The sequence below is a fragment of the Perissodus microlepis genome, chromosome 11, assembly GCF_051167445.1.
Source record: "Perissodus microlepis isolate ML-2025 ecotype Zambia chromosome 11, ASM5116744v1, whole genome shotgun sequence".
Taxonomy (NCBI): domain Eukaryota; kingdom Metazoa; phylum Chordata; class Actinopteri; order Cichliformes; family Cichlidae; genus Perissodus; species Perissodus microlepis.
Genome location: NC_140471.1, coordinates 36710779 through 36726347, shown reverse-complemented (window position 1 = coordinate 36726347; position 15569 = coordinate 36710779). Strand labels below are relative to the sequence as shown.

Here is a 15569-nt window from a genome sequence, read left to right as displayed (position 1 = left end):
GGTGCTGATATAACGGTTTCATTTCAAACACTAGGATTTGTAGGCTTTATTTTGAAAGGTATGACCGGATGTGTATGCGTGTGATTTTCTCGGACTGTACGGCGCTCGTGCTTTCTCAGCATCGCAGTGTGAGCAGGTAAATCTTTGTGGTTGAACCCCCACCGCTGAGTCCAGTATGAGGCCCGCGGGGCTGACGGGGTCCGGCCGGGAGGAGCACTGAGGAGCCGAGAGGCCTGCTGGGAGGCCTGGAGCGCCGGCAGGAGTCAGGTGCGTTACCTCCAGGTTAATAATAACCCGCGCGCCGTTTGCGGGTTCCATAATAAAAACCCGCAAACGGCGCGGGGACTGTGTAATCGGTGAAACGTGCGAACACTGTGACGTCTGCTTTTGTCTTGGAGCTGTAAAATGTTAAAAACAGCGACCTGCGACGGCAGGTGTTGGATTCTCATCGTAATCTGCGCTGTTAGCCTTCATCATGCAGAACTACATTTAAAAATCTGCAAAATTAAAGATTTTTATTCAGCAGAACAAAAAAAATCAGATGTCTAACGTGAATTCAGTTTTCTTTCACTACGTGCTGCGATTCGGCTCGTTTATAAGTGGTGGTGCTTTTTTCCTGCCTCGTCCTGTTTATCAGGTTTCCCTCAAACGGCCTCACAGAGTTTGATTTTTTTAGCGCAAGGTTTCGGGTTTACTGGCCTAAACCTATGCCGAATTAAAGAACGACTAATTTGGGCCCTTCAATTTTTATGAATAAAGCTTAATCTTTTATGAATATTTACTTATAAATAATGAAACATAAACTAGTAATTTTCTGAATGGTACCCTGAGGAGCGTGGAACAGCCAGAGCGATGCCTGGGATGTGATTTTTGCGCTTTTAGCTCCTGATAAACAAGCACGTGTTTGCTTCATGGGGAGATTTTTTTTAATATCAAATTAGGTTTTTTGGCCTCTCGGGCCCGAAGCTGCGTTTGTTTTCAGTGACAGCGTGGCTGCTTCGTGCTGCTGGGCGGGGCTTCAGGTGGCGCTGTCCACCGTGACGGTGCTGAAACCGTGCAGGGAGGACCACGTCACTGCTGTCAGGTGTGTGAGGAGCAGCGATGATTTTTTTAACCTGCTGTGATCGATCGTTTCAGGCTGACGGACCAACCATGTGGGAAAACATGCTTCTGCTACTGATCCACGCGGTGGAAGGTAAAACCATTTAGAAACCTGCAAATGTGGACGTGTCAAAAATGTCAGCATGGATTAAAACGTGTCATACCCAGGACTGTTTAACCAGTGTTGGGAAGGTTACTTTTAAAATGTATTCCACTACAGATTACAGAATGTATTTTGTAACGTATTCTGTTACGTTACTCAGTGACAGTAACGTATTCTGAATACTTTGGATTACTTAATATATGATCATGCTGTTTACAACTACATGAATGTACTATTGCTGTGTGATTTATTACTGTTACTGAAGGTTACTCTCCATACCAACACCAGCTAGATGTTTAAATCTTGATATAAATGAGTAACAGTAGGTGGACATTAGGTAAGGCTGCACTTTTTGCAGTGATCTCGTATAGAAACTATTCCGCGCGTATATAAAACAGGTCCGCGGCTCCGAACCGTAGTAAAAGGTCCTCTGGCTAATACGTCGGGTTCGTCTCGGGCTCGTAGCTGAAAACTAGCTTTACTTTGTTGTCTGGGTCGACTTTGCTAGCGAGAGACAGAGAGAGGCGTTGAAAGGCTGCTGCAACGGAGCTTATTGTTTCAGAGGAAAACAGGAACACAGCGTACAGTCGAGTCTTAATAGCTTACTTACAGCTGGGCTCGTCAGGCTCTCTGTTTGGCTGCAGTGGTTATTATTATATTTACATGCTTCCAGCTCCCGTTTCTGCTCGGTGACAGCTCGGACTTTCCCTTTCTCTCCCTCGCTCACAGACACATCACGGGTCCATTCTCCCTGCAGCACGGACTACACCATCAGGCTACATGCTTTAGGGCGATGCCTGCAACACTGTGCTATTGCCTTCATATTAAAATCATTTTTTGAACAATAATATTTCTTCCCGTCATTATGCGGCTGCAAGTAGAGGTGACATGGGCCGTGAGATTGAGACACAGACATTAGAGCCTCTTAATGCGTGTTTGGTTTGGGTTTCCATCGGCGTGGAAACTAAAAACAGAGAGGGCATAGCCGAACATATGAAACAGGAAAGTACCGCCGTGTAATCCATTTATTTCAACAAAGTAACTGTATTCTAAATACCACCTTTTTAAACGGTAACTGTAACGGAATACAGTTACTCATATTCTGTATTTTAAATATGTAACGGCGGCGCATGTACTCCGTTACTCACCAACACTGTGTTTAACACACTTTAATCCATTTATTTAAACTGAAATTTTGAACTTGTCAGCCTGTAATCTTATTCTGGTGATGGAGGAAAACTAAAGGATCAATTATAAGTGTGCAGCAAAGACACAAAGAGAAGGCAGCAGGCTCCGAGGTGTTTCCCCTCAGGCGATCAGACTTTTAAAGAAGCTGACTTCATCTTAATCTGTGAGGGCGGAGCATCATTTATGGTAGCTTATGCAGTGCAGTGAAGCCGAGCTGCCTTTATACTGCTCTTTGCAGTATAAAGCTCAGACGTCTGCAGGCTGCGGGTGTCTCTGCAGGCTTGCAGGTGTCTCTGCAGGCTTGCAGGTGACTCTGCAGGCTTGCAGGTGTCTCTGCAGGCTGCGGGTGTCTCTGCAGCGAGCGGACGCCCGCAGTTCATCAGGAAAAATGTAAAGCTGTCTCTCTTCGCATGCATCTTATTAAACCTGTTTCTCTTGCAGCTGCAGTGGCATCTCAGTGCTGGCAGGGGGCGACCTTCTCCGAGGCCGTGGTGTCTCCCGTGGTTGAGAGCAGCGGTATTCTGCGGGTGCCCAGCGTGTCGTCCCTGCCGCAGTGCGTGGCGGCGTGCTGCGACCTGCCCGGCTACGACCTGGCGTGGCTTTTCGAGGGCCGCTGCTACGTGCTGAGCTGCCAGCAGAGGGAGAACTGCCAGCCCCGGCAGACGCCTGGCGCCGACTCGTTCCTCGCCTTCCTGCGACGCCCGTCCCCGCAGACGCTGGTGCTTCAGTCCCTGGTGAGGGGGGAGCCGTACGGCGGGCGCTGGAGGCCCCTCTCACGCTCGTCGGAGGCGCCCGGCGACTTGGAGGCCCTGAAAGATCTCTCCCTGTTCGACACGCCACATCGAGGCTTCCCGGACCCCGGGATGCTGGATGTCGAGTACTCAGAGGACAGCCAGGAGGAGAGGGGTGGAGCCAGCCCAGAACAGGAGACCAATCAGCCACCTTTGAAAGGGGGGGGCAGCTTCAATCAATCAGAGGCTGAGGATGGTCCAGAGAGGAGGCCGACAGAGAGCAGCGCGGCACCGGACGTGCGCCAGGGAGAGGAGGGTGGGGCCAAGAGACCGACGGAGGTGGCGCCACAGGAATCAGTGAGTTCAGAGCGTGAGCTCATATGATAACTGTCTCCATGGAGACCAGTCTGCAGCCTGTCATTGTTCTCCCTACAGACGCAGAGCAGCTCCACCTCTCCACCCCTGAGACCCGAGACCAGCTCAGAGCCAGCCCACACTCCCAGCAGCCCCACTGCAAACCCAGGTAAGCACCTCCGTCAGGTCGCAGGTTCACTCCAGTTCATTGTTTCAAAGATAAACTTTAGCAAACGTGTCTGAAGAGCCTCAGAGGTCCTGTCCCTCTGACCAGTGGAGCAGTAACTTGTCCTCCACATGCAGCTCCACCCCTGCTGGTGTCTCTTGGAAACCCCGTAGAAGCGACCACAGTGAAACCCGCCACTCCAGCTGCTCCTGAACCTACCAGCAGACCCACGTCAGGTGAGTTTATGACTAAAAAATGTTTGTTTAGATCAACATTTGATCTTTTTTTAATATTTTTATTTAGTCTTTTTTAAGGAAAAACAGGTTATTGAGTTCATGTCAGGCAGAGGAGTCGCCCCCTGCTGGTCACCGTAGATAGTTCACGTTAAACCAGAGACTGTCGCGGGGCTTCTGAGATGTAGGAGTGTAGTTACTGCCCAGGAGAAACTTTGTGGTGGTTGGAGGTGACTCATTTTAATAAGTGGGTGGTGTTCACCTGAGACAGTGTGAAGGTCAAAGTTCAGTTTAAAGACAAACAGGTGACCTCAGAGAGACCAGGTGAGGAAGCAGGTAAATGAAAGGAAGAATTTAACCTTCATTTCTCGCACAGACGCTGTGAAGGTGCTTCAGTCTGCAGCCGGAACTCCACCTTCCACCACCCACCTGACTGTGACCTCTGACCTTACTACCCCAACCTTGTCAGCAGCCAGCTTTAACCCTACGACGGCGACTGAGTCAGCAGGTAAACTCGACGGGTTTAATGCTTTCTGTGGCTTCACGCCGACTTCACGCCGTCTCTTTAAACCTCCTCACACTTTTCCAGCTTCAGCGTCACAGGTTGGAGGGTCAAACCGCGGTCCAGTGGCCGTCGTGGGCCCCGACAGGAGCCTGTCTCTCCCGGTGAGCAGCTTGCTGCTCAACGGCAGCGGCAGCAGTGACGACAGCGGCATCGTCAGCTACCGCTGGGAGGCGGTCAGGTAAGTCTGGAGCCTTTTTTCATGTTTCTGTGACTGAAAGATCAATTTGTTCGGTCGGGTTTCGTGTTTTCCAGCGGGCCTCCCGGGCTGAGGCTGGACGACGCAGATCAGCCCGTCGCCACAGCCTCAGGGGTTCGGGCGGGGCGCTACACCTTCAGACTGACCGTCTCTGACCAGGAGGGGGCGACAGACAGCGCCTCGCTGACCGTCAAAGTCCCAGAAGGTGAGCCACTCTGTGTTATTCGTGGAAGGCGGAGCTCTTCCTGTCAGACTCGTTTAAATCACAAACGCGCTAATCTAAGGTCGTCTGCTTCCTCCAAACTCCAGCCGGTAGTTTTCTTCCGGTCGCCCACGCCAGCGGCAGCCACTCGCTCACTCTGCCCAACAACTCTCTGGTCCTCAGAGGTTCGGTGACCAACGCCGATCAGACCGCGGTGCACTTCCTGTGGACCCGGGACAGCCAGAGTCCTGCTGCCGGGGTGAGTTCCGACCGGCGCTGTGACGCTTCAAATCAAACTTTATTAACGAGCGCAGGTGACCCGCGGGAAACGAAACTTTAGTTTAAATCAGTGACGGCTGATCGACCTCACACTGTGTGTGTGTGTGACGGAGTGACCTTTGACCTTTGCTGGTTCCAGGACGTACTGTACGGCTCGGATACTCAGCCCTCGCTCTACCTCGCCAACCTGGTCGAAGGCACCTACCTGTTCCAGCTGAAGGTGACCAACGCGCAGGGGCGCTCCGGCTCCGCCACGGCCACTGTGGAGGTGCGACCAGGTGAGGCTGGAAGCTCGCCGTTCGTCCCGTTTTGTGTTACGCAGGCTTGAGCCGACATAGATGTGTTGTCCCACGTGTCTGCAGAGCCCGGCGGCGGCGAGCAGGTGGAGCTGGAGATGCTGGTGTCGGTGTCTCAGGTGAGCGTGGCTCAGAGAGACACGGTGGTCCGACAGCTCGCCGCTCTGATCCACGTCCTTGACAGCGACCTCCATGTGCGAGCGCTGCAGGGACACTCCCACATCAGGTACCTGCACGCACCGCGGACTTGCCACTCCACGTGCCGGCTCGCCATAACCTGTGATGTTTTCTCTGCTTGCAGCACTGTGTTGCGGTTCTCCGTGCACGGCGCCTCGGGGCCCCTCTCTGCCTCCCGATTGGTCGGCGTGCTGCGCAGCCAGCTGCTCTTCGAGAAAAGCGACTACCTGCTGTTCAGAGTCCTGAGGGTGGACACCGTCTGTGAGTCCAGCCGGGGCACGGCTCACCTGTGCACTCAGAAAGGGGCGGGGCGTTTGTCTGGGTTTAACGCGCTCGTTTTTCCCTCAGTGTGTCTGCTCAGCTGTTCGGGGCGTGGTCAGTGCGATCCAATCACCAAGCAGTGTGCCTGCGACCCCTTCTGGACCGAGAACCTGATTCGTCGTTACCTTGGCGACGGAGAGAGCAACTGCGGTAAAGTGTGATTTATCTTCGGTCACGGCCGCGGGTCTCAAACTTTTACATCATTCCTCACGTGACAGCGAGAAACGACAGAAAACTTTATTTACATTACAAACTCAGTCACAATGAATCCTTCAGTCGTTTTTGTTTAAACAACTTTCACACAAACTTGTAACGTTTGTGCCTCGACTGCTTCGTTCGTCTGCAGCAACAAGTTGAACAGGATGTGAACCGAACATGGAAACAAAGTCCAGAAACCTGTGAACGGAGATGAAACATCATTTAGTGAGAGCTTAATACTTTTCTGTCTTACTGGCTGCAGTCAGCCCGTTTCTGACTGCAGAGCTGTGGCGGGGCGGGGCCTGAGCAGCATCCCCAATCACGCCTCGCTGGCTTAAAACAGAAAGAACTGGGTCCTGTTGTTGTTGTAGACGAGACGCTGCAGCTGCGCGTGTAAGGCGACGGCCGCACAGCGGTGCTGAAACCCGGGACTGGGGCGTGACAGACCCGCCCACGTGTTCGCACTTTTCACGACACTTCTTTATTGCGGCTGTCGACTTACACGCGCAGCTGCAGCTTTGCAGCAGATGCGCATATTATTAATGTAACTGCAGCGAATTTCTTTGTTCCGCTGTGAAAGTGATGCTGATGTTAAACATGAGCTCCGCGTGACTTTTCTGCCTGGTAACTGTGCGCCACACCCTGTGTTAGTGTCGTCACCTTTATTTATAAAACACTTTAAAACAACCACAGCTGAGTGCTGTACATTGGAACTATATAATAAAATTAGATATCAATAAAAGCCAAATAAAAGAAACGAAACGAGGCCGACAGCAGCAGAGAATAATGCAGGAAACAGATTTGATGGTAAACTGGTCTCTGAGTGCACGGAGGGAGAGAGAGCTTAAGCTGGCCTCCAAACGAGCACGTCTGTGCACACACCTGCGAATGTACCTGTACGCATCACACAGCACAGCACACATTCAGGTGACGTTCCACACGAGCCGCTGACCCTGCCCGCTGTGCTCCTCTGACAGAGTGGAGGGTCCTGTACGTCATCCTGACCAGCTTCGTGCTCGTCGTCCTCATCCTGTCGCTCGGCTGGACGTTCATCTGCTGCTGTAAGAGGTGAGGACGCCGCTGCAGGTGATAGACTGATCCCGGGTGTGTTTCTGTGCGTGAACTGGTCTCTGCTGCTTTCAGGAGACGACAGACCAAAGCGAGGAAGAAAACCAAATACACCATCTTGGACAACATGGACGAGCAGGAGAGGGTGGAGCTCCGCCCCAAATTCAGTGAGTCACATTGCCATAATCCGCCTGCGGCGGCGTTCTTGTTGGTTCGTGAAGTCGTTTCACTGCGGCTCAGTTAGTCGTCACCTTGGAGGCGGTCCTGCGGGGTCGCTGATTCACTCTGCAGCTATCACGTGACCAGGGTGTGGTTCATCGCTGTTGTCCTTTCCCAGGTGATCCATGCGTTCTCCTAAAGCATAGGTGTCAAACTCTGGCCCGCGGGCCAAATTTGGCCCGCAGCCTAATTACATTTGGCCCGTGAAGCCACACCAAATTACTATCAGAGCTGGCCTACTGGTGTTATACAGCTAATGTATATATTGTTTAGTATTAAGCTTTGCTTGTTCCACATTCAGTTTTTCAGCAAAACGTGTTTGAGTCCATAAGAAAAGATTCATTCTTATATCTGGAGGAAGATTGTTTTTTCAATAAATATTAACGTTAGCCCGCGACTTTGTTCCAGTTTTGAATTTTGGCCCACCGTGTATTTGAGTTTGACACCCCCGTCCTAAAGGACTCCCACCTTGGGTCATGTGACTGAGTTCAGCTCAGCGACCCTCGGGACCTAAGAGCAGAGTCGTCTTCATGAACCAAAACGAAGCCGCTTCCTTCTTTTAAAGCGCCTGACTGTTCCCACGTTCCTGGGAATGTCCCGCTGTTCTTTAGAGCAGACGTTTCCCCGGAGCGGCGGGAGGTCGTCCTCCATCTTTATTCAATAACTGAGACTGAAACCGGTGACCCCCGCTGACCTTTCCCCTGTGCAGGTATCAAGCACCGCAGCACGGAGCACAACTCCAGCCTCATGATGTCCGAGTCGGAGCTGGACAGCGACCAGGACACCATCTTCAGCCGCGACCGGCCGGTCCGCAGCAGGAACCGCATCAGCACCATGGCTGCCCGCAACGGCGACGCCTTCGGATGACGGGGCGGCCGACCTCTCGCAGACGCAGAATGGTGCATTCTGGGACGTGTATGAGAGACCACATTACCCAGAATTCCAGAGAATGCTAACATGTCCCATTTCAAAGGACGCGAGGAACTCGAGACCTGGAGGACGGACGCATGTCTGCTCGGACAGATAAGAGGAAAAGCAAGAGGGCGGGACACATCAGGCATCGCATCACACCACCGCCACGTGCCCGATTCACAGCTGTGAGCTCGTTAGCTAACAGAGCGCTCACCAGGAAACACGGCAGAGTCAGCTGACGACGGCGTCCGATCCCAGCGACGGGAAAGAAAACACGGTCGTGGTTCGTTTGAGCCCGGGTCACAGACGCCGTCCGCCAGGTTGAACTTCATCAACATTTGTTGGCTAACGAGAAGCAGCGTGTGAATCAGAGACGAAGGACGTGAGCCGACACCTCCGACATAAAAACACCAACACAGAAGTAACACAAGCTCGTCTTTAATGTGGTCAAAATACAAAACGCACACATGAACTTTGACCGCATCAGCTAAAGTTACAGAGACAAACATCCAGGTATTAAACTGCTACGAGAACGTTTCACATGTAGACGAGCCGAGTCGACAGGTTTGTTCGTGTTTTCATGGCTCGATGCGGCGCCCGGCTGTCGCTCATCACGTACACAATTTCTTTAGGAATGAATCAAGTTTCACGATTCAGGAGGATTCATGTGAGTTGGAAGCTTTATGGACACTCGCTGCGCCACGCGTGAAGCAGAAAATAATTTTTAAAACCAAGTTTCATCGCATTTATTCATTTTCAATGGTCCAATGTGGCGGTTTGTTAGCCCCTCCCCTTCAGTTTACAATCCCTTAACACTGATAGCAAAACCAGCCAATCACAGCAGACAGGGCAGATAAACGGACTGAGTGGCGCCTCCTACTGGTGTGAGTTTGGGCAGTTCAACCAGTCTGAGAGACGGGTTCAGATGAGTTTAAGCTTTGCGCTGGTGCCGATTGTGTGAGCATAGGAGGAGCGACAGCTGATTCAAAATGTGATTCACAAAGTCAGGGTTGGACGTTTTTGATCCTGCATGAATTCAAACGTTATTGAAGGAGTTATCACGTGTTAATAAAAGAATCGACCACCTCCACCGAGTCACAGCTTTTGTACCGCCTCCTCTTCCTTCTCATGGTTTGAGGCCTCCAAAGCACACGTACTTCACTTCCAGGTACTCGTCGACGCCGTACTTGGAGCCCTCGCGGCCCAAGCCGGATTCCTTCACCCCACCAAACGTGGCCTCTGGCGTGGACAGCAGCCCCTCATTGACGCCGACCATCCCCACCTCCAACGCCTCCGCCACCCGCCAGATCTGACTCACATCCTGTGAGTAAAAGTAACCTGAGAACAAAGGAGGAGGTTAGAACTGTGAGGCACCGCCACCTGAACCTTTCTTCTACAGGGTCAGACGTTAAAGTCGGCCAAGCTGGAGTCGAGATGAGACGTCGCTAAACTAACCGCAAACATTCAAGGTGAAACTGATTTCCCGTCACATTTCCTGGTTTGTCCATACGGGGCGGGAAAAAAAGCATAATGAGGCTAATTTACAGCTCTGAGTCCTGCTCTCAGAAACCGACACGTCTGTGACGATGCATGAACAGCCGCGATCTGCAGTCTAGGAACCAATCGGCTGCATGCACGCAGGTGGACTCACCTGCCAGCCCGACGCTGGTCGCGTTAGCAATAGCCAGAGCCTCCTCCTCCGTGTTAAACCTGCAGATCAGACACAGGCGAGCTCAGACGGCTTCACAATAAACAAGAATCTGCGTCTAGCCGGGATTAAACCCGCAGATCAACAAATCCCGTCTCGATCATCTGTCTGCACTCACCTGATGACGGGCACGAGCGGCCCAAAGGTTTCCTCCTTCGTGCACAGCATGTCGGCGGTGACGTCGGCCAGCAGAGTCGGCTCCATGAAGGAGCCATCGAGGCGCTTCCCGCCTTTTACCACCTTCGCCCCGCGGGACACGGCGTCCGAAATCTGATGTAGCACCTGGGGGGCAGAGACGGCGTTCAGCGGCGTGCTGGTGCGGTCTTTAAACAAACTTCAGTCATTTATCGACGGCAGTAATGTGGTGTCGTGTAATCAATATATCCTTATTTTCTTATTATATTGTTTTATGTATTTTAATAATGAAGGTTTGTAGAGCAAGGCCACTGTTGACTCACAAACTAAGCGCTCAGCCAGACTGAAAACAGGAAGTGTAGAGCTGTACAGCATGTTAATAAATACAGGAAGACAGAAAAAAGGAACTTTGCCATATGACAATGTTTGTATTGAAACTGTGACGTGTAAAGTACCAAAATAACACCTACATGAGACACAGGTTATGATTCTAATGTTAGAGATCCTGCAACTGGCGTCTGGGCTGTGCAGGGCTCTCTCTTCCAGGAGATGATTGAATAAAAGAAATATAAATGTTCTAACGCTGAGTCGGTTTTCTCTGTTCTGTCACGGGGACAAAAGAATCGGGGTTAACAGTGGAAACGCTGTTTACCTTCTCTGCGGCGCGGGTGTTGATGAGCGGCCCCTGCGTGGTGTCGGGCTCCGAGCCGTGACCCAGACGCAGCTCGGCATCCATCGCTCGCCCCAACTTTTCCACGAAGCGGTCGTAGACGGCGCTCTGGACCAGAAACCGGTTCGAGCACACGCACGTCTGCAGGAAGAAGAAGCGTTAGTGTGCACAATGGTGGCGTTCACCTGGAGGTACCAGGAGAGCAGGAGATACCCTCACCTGGCCTGAGTTCCTGAACTTGGATGCCATGGCTCCGCCCACCGCTTTGTCAAGGTCTGCGCTGTCAAACACAATGAAGGGGGCGTGGCCACCCAGTTCCATAGATACTTTCTTCACGGTGTCAGCGGCCATTTTCAGCAAAACCTGAAACCGAAGTTTTATTTAAAGAAGAGTTTCTGCTTTTTATGTGGATCTTACCCGCAGCCAGCAGGCGGCGCTGCAGGCGGGGCTGCACTCTGACCTTCCCGGTCGCCGTGGATCCAGTGAAGGAGATTTTAGCCACCAGAGGGTCGGTGCAGAGGACCTGCCCGACTGACGGCGTCGACTCTCTGGAGCACGGAACCACATTGACCACCCCTGCCGGGATCCCCGCCTGCTCCGCCAGCTGAGGGGAAAAAAAACACGCCAAAACACAGGAAGTGACTCAACAATGTGTGTCCCACGAGGAAACAAAGTGCCGACCCCTATCCAGATGTTTGACGTACTCACCTCTGCCAGAGCGAGAGCCGACAGCGGCGTGTCCTCAGCTGGTTTAACCACCACCGTGCAGCCGGCAGCCAGCGCGGCGCCGACCTTCCTGGTGATCATGGCGCTGGGGAAGTTCCACTGGAAACGACCAAAAGCAAATTCTTTGCAGGACGTCATGTGATGCATTCATAAGGGGTGGGTTTTGATTATCGATTTATCGATTAAAATCGATTCTAGCTTGGATAACGTGATATCAATTCATTAACGAGCTGCTCACCGGTGTGATGATGGAGGCCACGCCCACCGGCTGCTTCAGGAGGAGGAGCTTTCTGTCTTTGGCTGGAGATGGCACGATGTCACCGTAAACTCGCCGCGCCTCCTCAGAAAACCACTCGAGGAAGGAGGCGGAGTACGAGATCTCCCCAAGAGACTCGCGCATCGGTTTACCCTGCAACACACACGCAGACGCAGAGACACGCACGCAGACGCAGAGACACGCACGCAGAGACGCAGACACACAGAGACACGCACGCACGCAGAGACGCAGACGCAGAGACACGCACGCAGAGACACGCACGCAGAGACGCAGAGACACGCACGCAGAGACGCAGACGCAGAGACGCAGAGACACGCAGACGCAGAGACACGCAGACGCAGAGACACGCACGCAGAGACGCAGAGACACGCACGCAGAGACGCAGACGCAGAGACGCAGAGACACGCACGCAGAGACGCAGACGCAGAGACGCAGAGACACGCATGCAGAGACGCAGAGACGCAGAGACACGCAGACGCAGAGACACGCACGCAGAGACACGCACGCAGAGACACACGCAGACGCAGAGACACACGCAGACGCAGAGACACACGCAGACGCAGAGACACACGCAGACGCAGAGACACACGCAGACGCAGAGACACGCGCAGCAGGATGAAGATGAGTGTTTGTTACAAAAACTTCTTGGGGTTTTCTAATTTCGTAAAACAAACATTTTAAAGTAGTATTTATTTGAAAAGTACTACAGTACAAGTACTCACTCGCTGCTGACATGTACTGCATGTTCAGGTGTCCTACAGGTGAGTTCATGTGTCATACTCACACATTCAAACGTGATCAGCTGGGCGAGCTCATCTTTGTGCAGCGTCAGCAGCTCGAACCATTTCCTTAGCAGGACGCTCCTCTCCTGCAGGACGACCAATCAGAGCACAGCACGGGTCACCTGCACGCCTTCATCGTCACATTTAACCGTTCGCACCTGTCCCCCGCCAACATGCTTCACATTGATGGAGACTCGGAGAGAGAACTTTAGTTTCATCAACAATACACAAACAATTCTCTCATTTACAAAACATCTATATAAACTTCAGAGAAAACACTCTGAAAAGGTTTAAAGTGAAGGACCAGAGTGAGGACACATCCAGTCCTGAGTTTGCTCCTGTAGATTTCCGTCCCTGCTCGTTGGTTCATCCCTCAGCGGGTCACCTCCTGTGTTGGTGACTGTATGAAGGTGGAGCTCAGTCACCCTGCTGACCTTTAACAAAGCCGGACTTTGCGTCTGCACTGAGGGAAACATTAACCTGTGAGGCTGCGAGCGTTTAACCATTTAACCCAGCTCAGCGGCATCCACACACTCACTGCTAACGCCTCACAGCAGATAACTGCATTAAACACCTGCTGTCCACCAAACTCCGTTCAAATACGTCGTAATTGTAGTGTGTGCTGTCAGCGGGGACACCGCGTCTCCTTACTGCAGCCTTTGTTTTGTGACTGTTTAAGGGACGGTGCTCACCTCGGCTCACATGTCTGTCTCCTGTCTGCGAGTCATTCTTCACCTTTGATCACTTTAATCCGGTTTGTGCACATCCGCTCCGAGTGGCGCAGCAGCAGGAAGACACTTGTTAAAGTTTGGGTTTAGTCTAAAAACGGATTTCTGTGAATTATGAGTTAACCGAATAAACATTTCCAAACATTTAACGTTTACGAAAGCTGTTTGACGCCATACTGAGTCAATATTTATAATTTAAGGTAAATTTATAGTTTTTAGTGGAGTACGGAGGGCGGAGAAGGCCATGAAAGAACGTTTTGGATTTGTGTGAAAATCCCTAAATCAGGTGGTTTCTGTGTTAGCCGTATTAAAGTCTGACGTGTGTGTATAACATCATTGAGATAAACTCCGTCAGTCAATATCAATCATTTGGGTAAAAGTTCCAGGCTTTGAGTTGACTACGGAGGGCAGAAAGTCCAATTTAAACAGTGAAACCTGCACATATCGTAGTATCCGGTGAATTTTATGACATCCGAATAAATGTCTGTCTTCTGTAAGTCGGGAAGATGCCAGCGTTGGGTTGTTTCGTTTAATTTTCAGGGCGGAAATGGGACATTAATTTTAAATAGTCGGTTTTTAAAGTGGAGTTCTGTGAGAGCGCAGCCTACCTTGGCCGTGTACTGCTTCCAGGAGAGAAACGCTTTGTACGCAGCGTCCACCGCCTGCTTGGCCTCCGCGGGGCCGCAGTCCGACACCCGGGCTATCTCCTGTCCGGTGGCCGGATCTAGGACGGGGAACACCGAGGCAGCGGAGATCCAGCGGCCGTCCACGTAGCCCTGCGTCCGGAGGAGCGGAGCGGAGACATCCAGGCTGTAGCTTCTGTGCATGGCGGCAGGCAGGCCGGGTAGGAGCTGCCGGAGGAAGCAGCGGGTCTTCAGCACGCAGACAGCAGCGGACATACCGGGGGGGTGTGCAGCCGGAGAGCCGGACTCTATGCTGGATGTTTGATCCGTTCGTTCGCGCAGGTCTGCAGCTGGAACCTCCTGCGGCTTTCCGTCGGTTTCAACCGGTGCGACAGTCACGTGACTCCGTTCAAACGCAGTGAGCCTCCCGCCCGGAGCCAGTGTTGCCAACTTAGCAACTTTGTCGCTATATTTAGGGAGTCTTCAGACCCCTTAGCGACTTTTTTTCTAAAAAGCGACTAGCGACAAATCTGACGACTTTTTCTGGTGTCATTGGAGACTTATTTATGACGACTTTTTGACGTGAAAACGCGTATCGCTCTTACTCTCAACAAGCAGCGGTACTGCTTTGGGCACCTCACCCGTGCCAAAGCGCTCCCAGGCGGAGGATAGTCCTCCCCCCGCTGCTATCAGGGCAGGAGACGTTCACACCTGTGCGTCCAAACGGCAAATGAATCGCGCATGAGCGAAGCCGCTGCTCCCGCTGCCCGCACTGACTGTAACAGTCAATTCTTCCTTTACTCTTATGCTGTTTTGTGGATCACAAGGTTTAAAACTACTTATAAACACACACACTCTCACACACAAAGTAACTCCACCAGAGTGCCAATCTCGGGTCACTTTTGCCGGTCCAAGCCCGGATAAAGGAGCAGGGTTGGAATTGTGACATTACAAAACAATAATTGCTAAAAGAAATTTAATTTGTGGTTCTAAATAAATTCTAAATGCATTTAGGACGTTTATTACTCACTTTATGTCTCTTCCACGATGTTATTTCTCTCTCCAACAACGTAGGTTACAATTATATTAGCATGACGAATTATGCAAATTAAGTGATGACGTCATTTGGCGACTTCTAGCGACTTTTAGGACAGCCAATAGCGATTTTCCTTACTGAGGAGTTGGCAACACTGCCCGGAGCTCCCTGTCTCTGCCGGGGACAAGTTTGTTTTTAGATGCGGGAGAAACACACATACCCACACCAGTACCATCATCATCATCGTCGTTGTCGTAACATGATCAGAAGAACAGAATAAAGGTGAAAAAGAGTGAAGCTCAGTGATGGTTACCAGCAGGTCTGAGGTTATGCTGATGATATTCTCTCTTCAGCCTCCATCAGCAGTGGTCTAATGAAGCCGAGCCAAGGCCTAGTTCAGCTGGCACAGTCTGAGAGAGGAGTCTCATCCACACTCCGAACCCACGGTGAAGAAAGTGTGCAGGTGTGTTACGTGTCTGCAGGCTGCATGTTTGGGGACCCCACACACTTACTCACGTAGAGTCTTTTTGTTAGAAACACTAGGTAAGTAGGTTGGTGCCACCCATGTAATTTTG

The 15569-nt window shown here is 51.6% G+C and overlaps 2 protein-coding genes across 3 annotated transcripts; one reads left to right on the top strand and one right to left on the bottom strand.

Annotated features, from left to right (window-relative positions):
• Positions 1-65: 65 nt before the first annotated feature.
• Positions 66-10733, top strand: kiaa0319 (KIAA0319 ortholog). The gene is made up of 16 exons (XM_084944610.1): positions 66-267; positions 1138-1195; positions 2834-3480; positions 3559-3646; positions 3781-3879; positions 4253-4384; positions 4466-4619; positions 4694-4842; positions 4947-5098; positions 5258-5396; positions 5481-5640; positions 5716-5852; positions 5940-6062; positions 7088-7178; positions 7254-7345; positions 8107-10733. Exons 2-16 carry the CDS (start codon positions 1153-1155, stop codon positions 8262-8264), a joined length of 2364 nt encoding a protein of 787 aa, XP_084800736.1. The 5' UTR covers positions 66-267; positions 1138-1152; the 3' UTR covers positions 8265-10733.
• Positions 8732-14641, bottom strand: aldh5a1 (aldehyde dehydrogenase 5 family, member A1 (succinate-semialdehyde dehydrogenase)). Of its 2 annotated transcripts, XM_084944612.1 has the most exons (10): positions 13944-14641; positions 12610-12693; positions 11787-11957; positions 11531-11647; positions 11283-11426; positions 11042-11185; positions 10805-10963; positions 10136-10299; positions 9961-10019; positions 8732-9647 (listed from the first exon to the last, which is right to left on the bottom strand). In XM_084944612.1, the coding sequence occupies exons 1-10, from the start codon at positions 14232-14234 to the stop codon at positions 9436-9438; spliced, it is 1545 nt and encodes a 514-aa protein (XP_084800738.1). In that variant the 5' UTR covers positions 14235-14641; the 3' UTR covers positions 8732-9435. The 2 variants fall into 2 exon arrangements, with proteins under 2 accessions (XP_084800738.1, XP_084800737.1); XM_084944611.1 differs by lacking the exons at positions 12610-12693; positions 13944-14641 and having other exon boundaries at positions 11787-12602.
• Between the last annotated feature and the right edge of the window lie 928 nt (positions 14642-15569).